Source organism: Capra hircus, assembly GCF_001704415.2.
Source record: "Capra hircus breed San Clemente chromosome X unlocalized genomic scaffold, ASM170441v1, whole genome shotgun sequence".
Taxonomy (NCBI): Eukaryota; Metazoa; Chordata; class Mammalia; order Artiodactyla; family Bovidae; genus Capra; species Capra hircus.
In genome coordinates, this window is record NW_017189517.1 from 41497721 (window position 1) to 41511769 (window position 14049).

The 14049-nt window shown below is 43.4% G+C and overlaps 1 protein-coding gene across 1 annotated transcript; it reads left to right on the forward strand.

Annotated features, from left to right (window-relative positions):
- Positions 1–5442: 5442 nt before the first annotated feature.
- Positions 5443–9994, forward strand: BHLHB9 (basic helix-loop-helix domain containing, class B, 9). The gene is made up of 3 exons (XM_018044152.1): positions 5443–5544; positions 5878–5956; positions 6276–9994. The coding sequence occupies exon 3, from the start codon at positions 6426–6428 to the stop codon at positions 8130–8132; it is 1707 nt and encodes a 568-aa protein (XP_017899641.1). The 5' UTR covers positions 5443–5544; positions 5878–5956; positions 6276–6425; the 3' UTR covers positions 8133–9994.
- The last annotated feature ends 4055 nt before the right edge of the window (positions 9995–14049 follow it).

Genomic DNA, 14049 nt, shown 5'->3' on the forward strand with positions numbered 1-14049 from the left:
TTCACTGATCTTTAGTTACCCGGTTAAAATCCCTAGGCTACACTTTCAGTTCTGACATGCAAAGAGCTTGGAAGCCCTGTACTTAACAACAAGTAAAGAGCTGAACAAACTGAGAATCAATGACTTAGAACCATCACAGAACTGAGGTCACAAGGCAGATGACCACCCCAAATTCTGGAGAAAAGACAAATCAGAGAGTCACAGCCTATCTCTCTCCATAGAGCAGAAATTGCTAGAGACGTAAACAGGTAAGAACACTTAAGTGGGAATTTTGACAAACTGCTGGAGACTGAGGGTAGAATAGTATGAGAATAAGAAACCTCTAAGTGACCTGCAGTGAACTTTACCTCCAGAAACTCATAGTGCAGATAGCAGAAAGATCTCAGGGCTCTGGCAGTGGGAGGGGAAGTGTACACTCAAGAAATACACTCCCCAGTCTTCTCCATAACAAAGGGCTACTCCCCAGTGGAAAAGACTTTCCCAGGACATTATCCCGGCTAAGGGAAAGGCATTCCTTATATCCAGCCCACTCTAACCCTCCATTCTCCTGTAAGGAGAAGAAAGACGCTAAAGAAACACTTGTGAAGGGCAGAATCGAGAGGCACAGGCCCACAAAAGACTGGGGTTTAACTGTGAGATTATAGAACACTTCCTCTCCTCCACGTGTTGACAAGCCTCCAGTATAGGAACAGTGAGGTGCAGCTGGAAGAGTTGCAAATGCAGACTATCTCTGCAAGATATAATTAGGGAAGCCCAAATTGCCAAATCTGCTGGATCATAGAAAAAGCAAGAGAGTTCCAGAAAAACATTTCTGCTTTATTGACTATGCCAAAGCCTTTGACTGTGTGGATCACAATAAACTGTGGAAAATTATGAAAGAGATGGGAATACCAGAGCACCTGACCTGCCTCTTGGGAAACCTGGATGCAGGTCAGGAAGCAACAGTTAGAACTGGACATGGAACAACAGACTGGTTCCAAATAGGAAAAGGAGTACGTCAAGGCTGTATATTGTCACCCTGCCTATTTAGCTTATATGCAGAGTACATAATGAGAAATGCTGGGCTGGAAGAAGCACAAGCTGGAATCAAGATTGCTGGGAGAAATGTCAGTAACCTCAGATATGCACATGACACCACCCTTATGGCAGAAAGTGAAGAGGAACTCAAAAGCCTCTTGATGAGAGTGAAAGTGGAGAGTGAAAAAGTTGGCTTAAAGCTCAACATTCAGAAAACGAAGATCATGGCATCTGGTCCCATCACTTCATGGGAAATAGATGGGGAAACAGTGGAAACAGTGTCAGATGTTATTTTGGGGGGCTCCAAAATCACTGCAGATGGTGACTGCAGCCATGAAATTAAAAGATGCTTACTCCTTGGAAGGAAACTTATGACCAACCTAGATAGTATATTCAAAAGCAGAGACATTACTTTACCAACAAAGGTCCATCTAGTCAAGGCTATGGTTTTTCCTGTGGTCATGTATGGATGTGAGAGTTGGACTATAAAGAAAGCAGAGTGCCAAAGAATTGATGCTTTTGAATTGTGGTGTTGGAGAAGACTCTTGAGAGTCCCTTGGAGTGCAAGGAGATCCAACCAGTCCATTCTAAAGGAGATCAGTCCTGGGTGTTCTTTGGAGGGAATGATGCTGAAGCTGAAACTCCAGTACTTTGGCCACCTCATGCGACGAGTTGACTCATTGGAAAAGACTCTGATGCTGGGAGGGATGGGGGGCAGGAGGAGAAGGAAACGACGGAGGATGAGTTGGCTGGATGGCATCACCGACTCAACGGACATGAGTTTGAGTGAACTTCGGGAGTTGGTGATGGACAGGGAGGTCTGGCATGCTGCAATTCATGGGGTCACAAAGAATCAGACACGACTGAGTGACTGAACTGAACTGAACTGAAAGTTAAGAGGAGAGACAAAAACAGAGGCTAGAGGAATTTGAAGACTGGCACCTACAGTTACAGCAAACACTATGCACAGCCCATCTGCTACTAAAAGTCGGTTTACCTCAGTTCTTATTACCATCATCCAACTTTCAACACAAAATTATAAAATGTAAGAAAAAAATTTTATAAAATTTTATAAAATTATCAAAGGCAAGAAAAAGTGTTGTTTCAGGATACAAAGCATCAGAACCAGGCTCAGATATAATGCAGATTTGGGGATTATCAAACAGGCAATTTAAAATTAACATGATTAACTTGGTATGTTAATTGAAGGATAATTTCTTTACAATATTGTGGTTGTCTCTGCACTATATCATCACCAATCAGTTATAATTATATATATTTACTATATATGTATATGTCCCCTGCCTTTTGAGGCTCCCTCAAGTTCACACCTTCCACCCCTCTAGGTCATCACCGAGCACCAGGCTGGGTTCCCTGTATTTGTTATACAGTAGCTTCCTGCTAGCTATTTATTGCACACATGATATAGTGTATATATGTCAATGCTACTTTCTCAATTTGCCCTAGCCTCTCCTTCCCCCACTGCATCCACAAGTCCATTCTCTATGTCTGCATCTCTATTTCTTCTCTTAAATAGGCTCATCAGTACTATTTTTCTGGATTCTCTATGATTAATATGTTAATAGCCATAGTAGTTAAAACTAGACTGGTGTGTATGGCAGGCGTGTGAGATCCCAGTTGGTTCTAATCCTTGGCATATTCCCACCCTGCCGAAGATGGTGAGCCCTTGGAATCCCCTGCAAGAGATGACCTGACAGACAGAAGCCAGGAAGAGCCAGCACTGCCCCTACACGGTGCCGGACCCCTGGCCGTGGGGTGAGAAACAGGATTGTCTGAGCAGGTGCGGGTCCTGTCAGGGAAAGGTCCTCTTTCCTGGGCAACTGTGGGCACAGTGAAATGGTAAAGTGTGCCACCACAGCGACTGAGAGAACAGCAGTGTGGCAGAAAGAATGAGGACACTGGCGCAGACAAGTGGTTTGTCTCCTCAGCCAGAGGTCTGTCAGGGGCTGCCTTCCCTTAGAAGAGGGGCAGGGGGTCGGCGGCCTCAGGCGCCCCCTCCCACTTTCCTCCAGCCCCTGAAGGTGAAAGCAGCCCCCCGCGCCCAAGAAGGATGGCCGGCGTGATGGGGGAAGGGAGGGGGCGGACACCGAAAAGTCTGCAGGTTCACACGCACAGACACAGACACACACTGCGGGGCGGCCTGTATCCATCCGCTGCTCCCTGCAGTGCGACCCCTGGCGACCCTCCCAGCCCCGGCCCGCGACCCCCCTACGCTGCAGGGCCAGAAGCGTGGGGATGGTCACCGCAAGGAGGGCGGCGCAGGATGGCGGAAGGCTGGCGAGGCGCACGGCGTGGCCCCGCCCCTCAGGCTGGCATTCCTCCCGGCCCCGCCCACTCTGGGTCGGAACGACGGTGGGCCTGCGAGGGGGCGTCGAGCCGTTCGTGCCGTATCTCTCCGCCGCCCTTCCTAATACTCTCGCAGCGAGCGATCGGTACCGCAACCTGTGCAGCCCCTGCGGGGTTTGGCGCGGGGGGCGGGAGCCCTCTTTGCCATTCTGCCCTCACGGCGAGCCGTGGGAATCGAGAGGGGAGCTCCGACCGGAGTGGGGAGGCCGACCACCGGGACCTTGCGCCTGCGAAGGCAAGTGGGGGTTTCGGGGGGCGACGACTGCCTCACAGCCTGCCCTTGGCAGCCTGAGGACGGGGACGCGAGATGGTCGGAGCTGGACCCTTAGAGAGTCCTTAGCGCCTGGGGACTGGCGCTGAGAAGGCGGCGACCGGCACGGGCCGGGGCCGGGGCCGGGTCTTGGCCGCAGGGGCTCCCTCGGATGCTGGAGAGGCGTACGACGTGGACAGTCCTTGGCGGGCTTTCCGGGTGGCTGTACCCCAACCTCGACGGCGCCTGTGCGGGGAGAGGGCTGTGCGGGAAGCTGCTACGGCCGAAATAGCGGAGGGAGCCAGTGTGGGGGCTCCGGGGAGGGCTCCGGGGAGGGCTCCGGGGGGGGCTCCGGGGAGGGCTCCGGGGAGGGCTCCGGGGAGGCCGCCGGAGCCGGGACGGGAGCAGCCTGGGCCACGGTTCTGCCAAGGGGCCTGTCGTGCCCCTGGTGCCGGGTGCAGTCCCTTCCCACAGGCACCTCTTTGATGTCAGTCTTCTGTCTGCGCAGTTGATCTGGCGACTTCAGTTGAAGGGGAACTGAGCGCGTAGATTATGAAGACACCAAAATGACAAATCTGTTGCTTCTTAATACAGCTGTTTAGTTGCCTTCCGTATTTAGCTCTTGTACATGTCGAATGCAAGCAGATGACACGGTGAGGAGTCCATAGGCTTTCATAGGAAAGATCCATATAAATAAATGATGTATTAATCCACGTTTCTCTTTTGGAACCTGTTTTCTGGACATCCTAGCGCACTTGAATATGTTGAAGTGTGGCAATGGCTCTTCAGAATAGAGAGGAAAATTTTCTGCAGGGTCAGTTTAGAACGCATGAAGTCAATCTGCCCATTCAGTTTCTGGTTCTGGAAACCCAAACCCATTTTCCCTTCACAGCCACTCTCATTTTGGTGCAGAAGCAGTCCCACAGAATTTTGGAGTTACTGGGAAAGAAAAGTGAAGTCGCTCAGTCGTGTCTGACTCTTTGCGACCCCGTGGACTGTAGCCCACCAGGCTCCTCCGTCCATGGGATTCTCCAGGCAAGAATATTGGAGTGGGTTGCCATTTCCTCCTCCAGGGGCTTTTCCCGACCCAGGGATCGAACCCAGGTCTCCCGCATTTCTGAGCCACCAGGGAAGCCCCTGAGAGTTACTGGGAGTGGGTATCAATTTCTAGAAGGTGATAGACGTTTATTCACTTATTCCTTGGTTCTTCAAAAGGACATTTTAGGAATTCTGGGAGTTCTGGGAATCTGTTCATTAACCTGATACTTTTCTACCTTTGTCAGCATACTGTTTTGGTGTTTTACTGAATGTCCCTCCCTTTTATGCAGTGTGTGACTCTTTAGTGGACTGTTCTGTAGTGGTAAACACAGCATCTCCTGAAACCACCTGCTGTGTGGCCTGGCTGGCATAGGTGGTGAATGAGGTCGGAACTATGTATGTGTGGGGAAGGGGAAAAGGCTGCAGCATGCAGGATGGTATTGAAATGATAGCCCCCATTATCTTCACTGCCTGCCTTCTAAATACAGTTGCCTATGTTCCACTACCCACTCTCGCATCTCATATTTTTGTTCAAGGGAGGATGTGATGCCTCTGCTAGGAAAATGACTGACTTTAGAGTTGGGAGGTATGATTAGACAAGCTGCAGGTCTCTAGCAGGGGAGTGGATGGGAGATCACTTGGGAAGAGCAGAGAGATGGGAGACATTTTTCATGGCCTTGAATATACAGAAGTGTGTGTTGTAACACTTGTGATGGGTGTTGGGTCATCTCAGTCTCTTCTGTTTTCTTTCCTATTTTTTTTTTTGTCTTTTATAGGTTTGTTCTTTTCAGAGTCCTGTAGAAATCTGCAGGTAGCTGTTCTCTTTGAACTTGGCTAGGAAAGAAGACGAAAGCTATTCATTTGAATCCAAGGTGAGTGTGAGCATGAGCACCCTCATTGATTGGGAGTGGGAATTGGCTATTGACAAGTAAGACCAGATCATATCTTGAAGCCATTGTATTCCAGCTTCCCACACACCTTTGCCCTCACATTTATCTATAGGAAATGGGGATGGGATAAGACACAGTTGTGCCTATAGGGTAATTGATAGATACCCAGGAAGTAGAGAAGGATAACATGGAAGAGGATCAAGGAGGCCAGAAACAAAGCTCTAGATTTGGAAAGGCAGGTATTGGGTTTAGAAGCCAGAGTGCATATCTACCAGAAGCTTAAAGTTCCAATCCTTTCTGTGTTTTTGTTCATAGGTCCACCTGTGAGTTGGCTATAGGGCTTATCAACACCAGAAGCAAGAGAAGAGGAGAAAAGTCCACCATATCAGTGCAGGTTGGTGTGAGACATACCAGGATAGACCTGTGGGGTATAGTGGTATATTCCAAAGGGGCTATACCCCTTAGTCTCGCTCACTTTCACCAAACTTTCTCATCATCTCTGTTCCTATTTGATGCAGAGAAAAGAGAAGTGTCTGGACAGGGCTTTGTTGGGCATTAGTGGGACTATGGTAGGGATAAAATGAAGTGAAAACATTTTCTACTATTCTACTCTTACCATACAATCCATCTGTACTCTCACGTTCTGTGTGACTTTCTGCATAGAAAAATGCAGTTGGAAGAGACTGAAAGCTTGTTTTCTTCTTCCACCTCAGGTCTATCTCCAGTGCTAGCTGTGGTGGCTTTGGAGTGACGGAAGATCATCACCTTCAACCTAGTAAAAGAATATTAGGACACTGGCCCAAGACATATTGAGAACCAAGGCCAAGACTGTGTAGAGCTATCTATATAACTGGGCTTCAGCTATGGCTGGAGCTAGGAATAGAAGGAATAGGAATAGAAAGAATGAGAATAAAAAGAAGGCAAAAACTGAAAAACGGGCTGTTGTAGAAGCTGAAGGAAAAAGGGAGGCCACTGCTACAGTCAAATCAGCTGAAGGAAAGAGGGAGGCTACTGGTGCAGGCAAAACCCAGGCCAAAGCAATAACCAAGGCAGGGCCTCGGGCAGATGCAGGGGCAGTGGTGAAGGCAGCGTCTAAGAACAAGACTGGTACTGAGACGAAAGAACGTCTGCCAGCTGTCCGTCCCAAAGCTGAAGATGAGGCCACTAGAGCAGCTCGGTTTTGTTCTGCGGCTCAGGCTACTGCTGAGTCCAGGCTTACATGTAAAGATAAGACTCGTACTGATACCTTGTTTGGGGCTGGAGAAGAGGCCAATGTTGGTTCCTGGTTCTGGAATGGAGAAAAGATTGGTAAACATTTCAGTGCTAAGGATGAAGGTAAAGCTGATACTGGTCCCCCATCCTGTGCTGAGAAGTTGGAGCCTGTGGCTGGGACCAGCTGTAAGGCTAGGCCAGGAGCTGAGGAGGAGGAGGAGGAGAACGTTATTGGGAGCTGGTTTTGGGATGGAGATGAAACTAGTTTTGACCCTAACCCTAGACCTGTGAGCAGGATAATTAAGCCTCAGCCTGTGGATGAAATTAATGAAAAAGATAGGCCTAAGGACTGGTCTGAGGTTACTATATGGCCCAAAGCTCCTGCTGTAACTCCAGCAGTGTTAGGCTTTAGATCCCAAGTCACATTTGAGAAAAAGCCTCCTTCATATTTTGTCCTGGCTTCTGCTGAGGAAAATACCTGTTCTTCGCCTGTGGCAACAGCAGCAGCACGCCCTTCTAGAAGCACTCCCTCTAGCTCACAGCCTGTCTCTGAGTTCCCATTTGGTTCTGACCCTTGCATCCAGACCATAGAGGAAATTAGGCGCCAAATCAGGATCAGGGAAGTGAATGGGATTAAGCCATTTGCTTGCCCTTGCAAAATGGAATGCTACATGGATTCTGAGGAGTTTGAAAGACTTATTACCTTACTTAAGTCAACTACTGATCCTCTCATTCATAAAATAGCTCAAATTGCAATGGGGATCATTAATGTTCATCCATTTGCTCAAGAGTTCATTAATGAGGTGGGTGTAGTGACACTTATTGAAAGCTTGCTCAGTTTTCCTTCCTCTGAAATGAGAAAAAAGGCTGTCATTACTCTGAATCCCCCCTCTGGGGATGAAAGACAACGCAAGGTTGAATTACATGTTAAGCATATGTGTAAAGAAACCATATCTTTTCCCTTGAATTCACCTGGACAGCAGTCTGGATTAAAGATACTAGGACAACTGACTACTGATTCTAACCATCATCACATTGTTGCCAATTACTTTTCAGAGCTTTTCCATTTGCTGTCCCTTGGAAATCGTAAAACTAGAAATCTTGTTTTGAAAGTACTTTTGAATATGTCTGAAAATCCAACTGCAGCCAGAGATATGACCAATACAGAATCATTAGCAGCGTTAAAACTCATCTTTAACCAGAAAGAGGCAAAAGCCAATCTCGTTAGTGCTGTGGCCATATTTATTAACATAAAAGAGCATATCAGAAAGGGCTCGATTGTAGTCGTTGATCACTCCAGTTATACTACACTCATGGCCATTTTCCGTGAAGTTAAAGTGATTATTGAAACAATGTAAAATGAGCTAGAAATAAAAGAGAATGCTTTTGACAATCTGCACACTTGAATAGGCTCTCTGTCCCCAAAGAGCCATGCATAATGTTTTGGTTATTACAGTGTGCATGTTATGAATTACATCTTTAACACAATATTACCTGTGACAGTCTAGCCTGAGCTAGACCATTGTGGGGTGTCAGTGTTTCATTCTGAGTTGAAAACATCTGTCAATTAATATCTTCTGTAGATGGAGAGCTTTTTAACATTTTACTTAATTTCAGATAGTAAACTGCTGCATCGTAAGGAAGCTAAACTTGTTCATTAGTATCTGCTTAAATCCATTTGCAGTTTCAAATGATTAAAAAAGATAATATCCTTGAATTTATCATCTAGTTGCATAAAAAAGCATATACACAAAAAGATATCTAATGATATACATGAACTCATCTGTGTATATATGTACACAAACATATATATATACCACACATGCTCATTGCCAAATGTGCACTCTCAATATATAATGGCAGGGTTGCTTGCTACAGGCTGTTTAATGTAAAAGGAATTACTGTTTTTCCCTGTTCTACCTGAATCAGATAACTCATTCTACAACATACAAATGGCCCTGAATCTCAGATAAAATGTAATATTCATTTTTATTTTGATAACTACATTTATAACTCATTTTTTGGCTATTTCATTTATGTCAAGTCATACAGATGAGGAAGGACGTAGGTGTAAAGAGGAAACAATTTCCAGAGTACCTACTGTTAATGTCAGTAACTGTGTTAGCACTACATATTACAGGTTTCCTCTTTTCAACAATGGTTCTCTGAGCTACGTACTGGTATTTTTTTACGATATTAACTCATTATTCTGGATCACCTCCAATGAGAATTAGGGAGGTTAAATCATTTTTCCTAGATTTACATGGCAGACAAGTGGCATTGCTATTTTGTCTGATACCAAACCCACTCTCATTGCCCCACTACCTTATAGCCCTCTTCCACTTTTTTGTGTGGCAGCCTTCATGGCTCACAGATTGGTTTTAATGATCAAATTTTGCTGTAGATAATGCTCCTGCCAGTCTTGCAATTCTTAACGTCCTCTGAATGCACATGTCCATTAGGCATTTGGCTAAACCTTGCTGGAGTTAGAACAAAAGTCTAGGATGAATGTGTATGGATTTAACTGGTAGTGTCTGGGAAACAGTTGGTGACCAAAACAGCTGAATGGATAAGATGTAAATTTGGAGTCAAAACAATTGAAATTTGCTCTATGACCTTATGGGCTTCAATCTGTATGTGCTTTCTCCCTCTAAAGAACTAGAATCATTCTGTACATTGTTTCATACCTTGCATTTTAAAAGATAATTGTTTCCTTCCTCCTTGCAAAGCTACCTTAATTTGTTTACCATTTGTAATTTAATTCTCCTGTGAGTCCTGAAAAGATAAAACAGTTCTATCTTTTACTAGTAGGCAAGCCTACTCTCTATTTGTGCCAGCTAAAACTGTATGGGATAAACTTAATTGGAGAAATTTAGGCCCAGGCCTAGGACTGCAGCTTCGTCAACACGAAACAGAAAAGGAGAGAAGCTGACGCCTCCGTCTACATCATAGTGACTCCTGAAGGTCTGCCGTCCAGAAAGCATTTCTAGGACTTTTGGACTGTAGCTCTGTTTTCTAAAACTCATGGTAGGAATCAGAACCTCTTATCTGAGTTGAAGTGAATGTCTCAGTATGTAAAAATATTGGATTATATACTTTGTTAGGAAGTTAAAATGAAACAGGACCATACTGTAAATACTGTTTGTAACTTGCCTTCTTCCGGTCCTCCACTGTCTCTTGTGACTATCTTTCCATATCAATAAATAGACTTCTACAAATATTTTTGAATCTCTTATTTAAAGTTTTTCTTGTGTTAACATTTGGTGCATAGGACTCTATAATCTTCCATTGCATATCCTCTTAATAAAGAATGTGGATAAACTTATTCTCCTATAAAAATAAGACTACAGTATTCTGCAACTTGCCTTTTTGTCCTTTCAGTTATCTTTCCAATTAGTATTCCGTGTATCTACCACATGCTTTTTATTTAATAGCTTTATTGAGATGTAGTTGACATATATCAAACCCTACATATTTAAAGTATACAATTTGATAAGGTTTAACATATGTATGCAGACATTAAACTATCACCGTATTCAAGATAGCAAACATATCCATCACCTCCAAAAGTTTTGCCATGCCCCTTTGTAATCTCTCCTTTCCATTTCTCCCTATGCTGTCCCAGACAACCACTAATCTGTATTTTGACAATATAGAGTCATTTTCATTTTCTATAGTTTTACATAAAAAGAATCATGTAACATATATTCTTTTGGAGGGAAGGAGATCTCATTTCTTTTTTTATTTTCTAATTTGAGGAAAATTGCTTTACAATGTTGTATTGGTTTCTCCCATACAGCATTGCAAATCAGCCGTAATTATGCATATTATCCCTTCCCTCTTGAGCTTCCCTCCCCTCCCCCATCCCTCCCCTCTAGGTCATCACAGACCTCCCTGTGATATGTTATAGAGACACTTCTCACTAGCTATGTTAAACATGATAGTGTATATATGTCAATGTTACTTTCTCTGTTTGTCCCACTCTTTTCTTCCCCCATTCTGTGCACAAGTCAGTTTTCTATATCTGCATCTCCATTCTTTACCTGTAAATAGATTCATCAATACCATTTTTCTAGATTCCATATATATGCGTTGATTCACATTATTTGTTTTCTTCTTTCTGACTCACTTCACTCTGTGTAACAGCTTCTAGGTTCATCCACTTCAGTAGAACTCACTCAAATTCTTTTTAATGACTAAGTAGTATTCTATTGTGTGTGTGTGTATACCACATATTTATCCATTGAGCATAATTATTTGAGATCCATGTGAGTTGTTACATGTATCAATAGTTTATTCCTTTTCATTGCCAAGTAGTATTCTACTATATGGCTGTACCACCATTTGCACAGTTTATCCATTCACCTGTTAATGGACATTTGGGTGGTTTCCAGATTTGAGGTGCTGCAACTGTTTCATGTAGAAATGTTATTAAGGACATATGCGTTGCTTTTCTCTTGGATAAATACCTAGGAGTAAGATGACTGAATCATATGGTAGGTATACATTTAACTTTTACATTTTCCAAAATGGTTGTACCATTTTACATTCTTACAGCAGTGTGTGAAACTTCTGATTCCTTCACATCCTTCCTAACACCTGATATGACTGGTCTTACAATTTTAGCCGTATTTCATTGTGGTTCTAAATTGCACTTCTCTAATCACTAATGATGCTGAACATCTTTTCATAGGCATATTTGCCATGCATATATGTTGAGTGAAGTATCAGTATACATAAATGTTTTGCCCCCTTTTTAAATTGAGTGATTCCTTTTTGTTGTTGATTTTAAGAGTTCTTTGTATATATGCTGGATATAAGTATATTATTAGATATAAGTTTTACAACTATTTTCTCCCGGCTTGTGAACTATCTTTTTATTCTCTGAAAAGTGTCTTTTGGAGAGCAGAAGGTTTTCATTTTAATGAGGAACAATTCTTTTATCAGTTGTGCTTTGGTGTTATATATAGGAAATCATTGCCTAACCAAGGTCACACAGATTCTCTCTTATATTCTACAAGTTGTACAGTTTAAGGTTTCATATTTAGATCTATGATCCATTTTTAAATTTTTAAATTGGAAGATAATTGCTATACAATGTTGTGTTGATTTCTGCAACATGAATATTGATGGAGAGGATGTGGAGAAAAGGGAACCCCCTCACACTTTTGGCGGGAATGTAAAGTGATGCAGCCACTACAGAGAACAGTATGAAGGTTTCTTAAAAGACTAGGAATGAAACTACCGCATGACCCAGCAATCCCACTACTGGGAATATACCCTAAGGAAACCATATTTTAAAAAGACATATGTACACCAATGTTCATTGCAGCACTATTTACAATAGCCAGGACATGGAAGCAACCTGGATAGTCTATTGACAGATGAATGGATGAAGAAGCCATGGTACATGTATACAGGGGAATATTACTCAGCAATAAAAAGGAATGAATTTGAGTCAGTTAAACTGAGAAACCTATAGCCTATTATATAGAGTGGAGTAAGTCAGAAAGAGGAAAAACTAATATTGTATGTTAATACATATACATGGAATCTAGAAAAATATCCATTTTGAGTTTTTTGTATATGGTACACATACATACGTCGAAGTTCAATTTTGGCATCAGTTCAGTTCAGTTCAGTCGCTCAGTCATGTCCAGCTGTTTGTGACCCCATGAATCGCAGCACGCCAGGCCTCCCTGTCCATCACCAACTCCCGAAGTTCACTCAGACTCACATCCATCGAGTCAGTGATGCCACCCAGCCATCTCATCCTCTGTCGTCCCCTTCTCCTCCTGCCCCCAATCCTTCCCAGCATCAGGGTCTTTTCCAGTGAGTCAACTCTTTGCATGAGTTGGCCAAAGTACTGGAGTTTCAGCTTTAGCATCATTCCTTCCAAAGAAATCCCAGGACTGATCTCCTTTAGGATGGACTGATTGGGCCTCCTTGAACACCAAGGGACTCTCAGGAGTCTTCTCCAACACCACAGTTCAAAAGCATCAATTCTTTGGTGCTCAGCTTTCTTCAGAGTCCAACTTTCACATCCATACATGACCACTGGAAAAACCATAGCCTTGACTAGATGGACCTTAGTCGGCAAAGTAATGTCTCTGCTTTTGAATATACTATCAAGGTTGGTCATAACTTTTCTTCCAAGGAGTAAGCGTCTTTTAATTTCATGGCTGCAGTCACCATCTGCAGTGATTTTGGAGCCCAAAAAATAAAGTCTGACACTGTTTCCACTGTTTCCCCATCTATTTGCCATGAAGTGATGGGACTGGATGCCATAATCTTAGTTTTCTGAATGTTGAGCTTTAAGCCACCTTTTTCACTCTCCTCTTTCACTTTCATCAAGAGGCTCTTCAGTTGCTTTTCACTTTCTGCCATAAGGGTGGTGTCATCTGCATATCTGACATGATTGATATTTCACCTGGCAATCTTGATTACAGCTTTTGCTTCATCCAGTCCAGCATTTCACATGGTGTGCTTTGCATATAAGTTAAATAAGCAAGATGACAGTATATAGCCTTGACATACTCCTTTATCAGTTTTGAACCAGTCCGTTGTTCCATGTCCAGTTCTTACTGTTTCTTCTTGACCTGCATACAGATTTCTCACAAGGCAGGTAAGGTGGTCACGTATTCCCATCTCTTTAAGAATTTTCCAAAGTTTTTTGTTTGTTTGTTTGTTTTGTGATTCACACAGTCAAAGACTTTAGCATAGTCAATAAAGCAGAAGTAGAAGTTTTTCTATGATCCAACAGATGTTGGCAATTTGATCTCTGGTTCCTTGGACTTTTCTAAATCCAGATTGAACATCTGGAATTCTTGCTTCACCTGCTGTTGAAGCCTGGCTTGGAGAATTTTTAGCATTTGTTTGCTAGTGTGTGAGATGAGTGCAATTGTGCAGTAGGTTGAACATTCTTTGGCATTGCCTTTCTTTGGGATTGGAATTAACACTGACCTTTTCCAGTCCTGTGGCCACTGCTGAGTTTTCCAAATTTGCTGGCATATTGAATTGAGCACTTTCACAGCATCATCTTGTAGGATCTGAAATAGCTCAGGTGGAATTCCATCACCTCCACTAGATTTGTTCATAGTAATGATTCCTAAGGCCCCCTTGACGTTGCACTCCAGGATGTCTGGCTCTAAGTGAGTGATCACACCATCGTGGTTATCTGAGTCATTAAGGTCTTTTTTATATAGTTCTTCTGTGTATTTTTGCCACCTGTTCTTAATATCTTCAGCTTCTGTTAGGTCCATACCATTTCTGTCC

Coding starts and splice junctions, on each gene's coding strand:
- BHLHB9 (XM_018044152.1), top strand. CDS start 6,426: ATGGCTGGAGCTAGGAATAGAAGGAATAGGAATAGAAAGAATGAGAAT.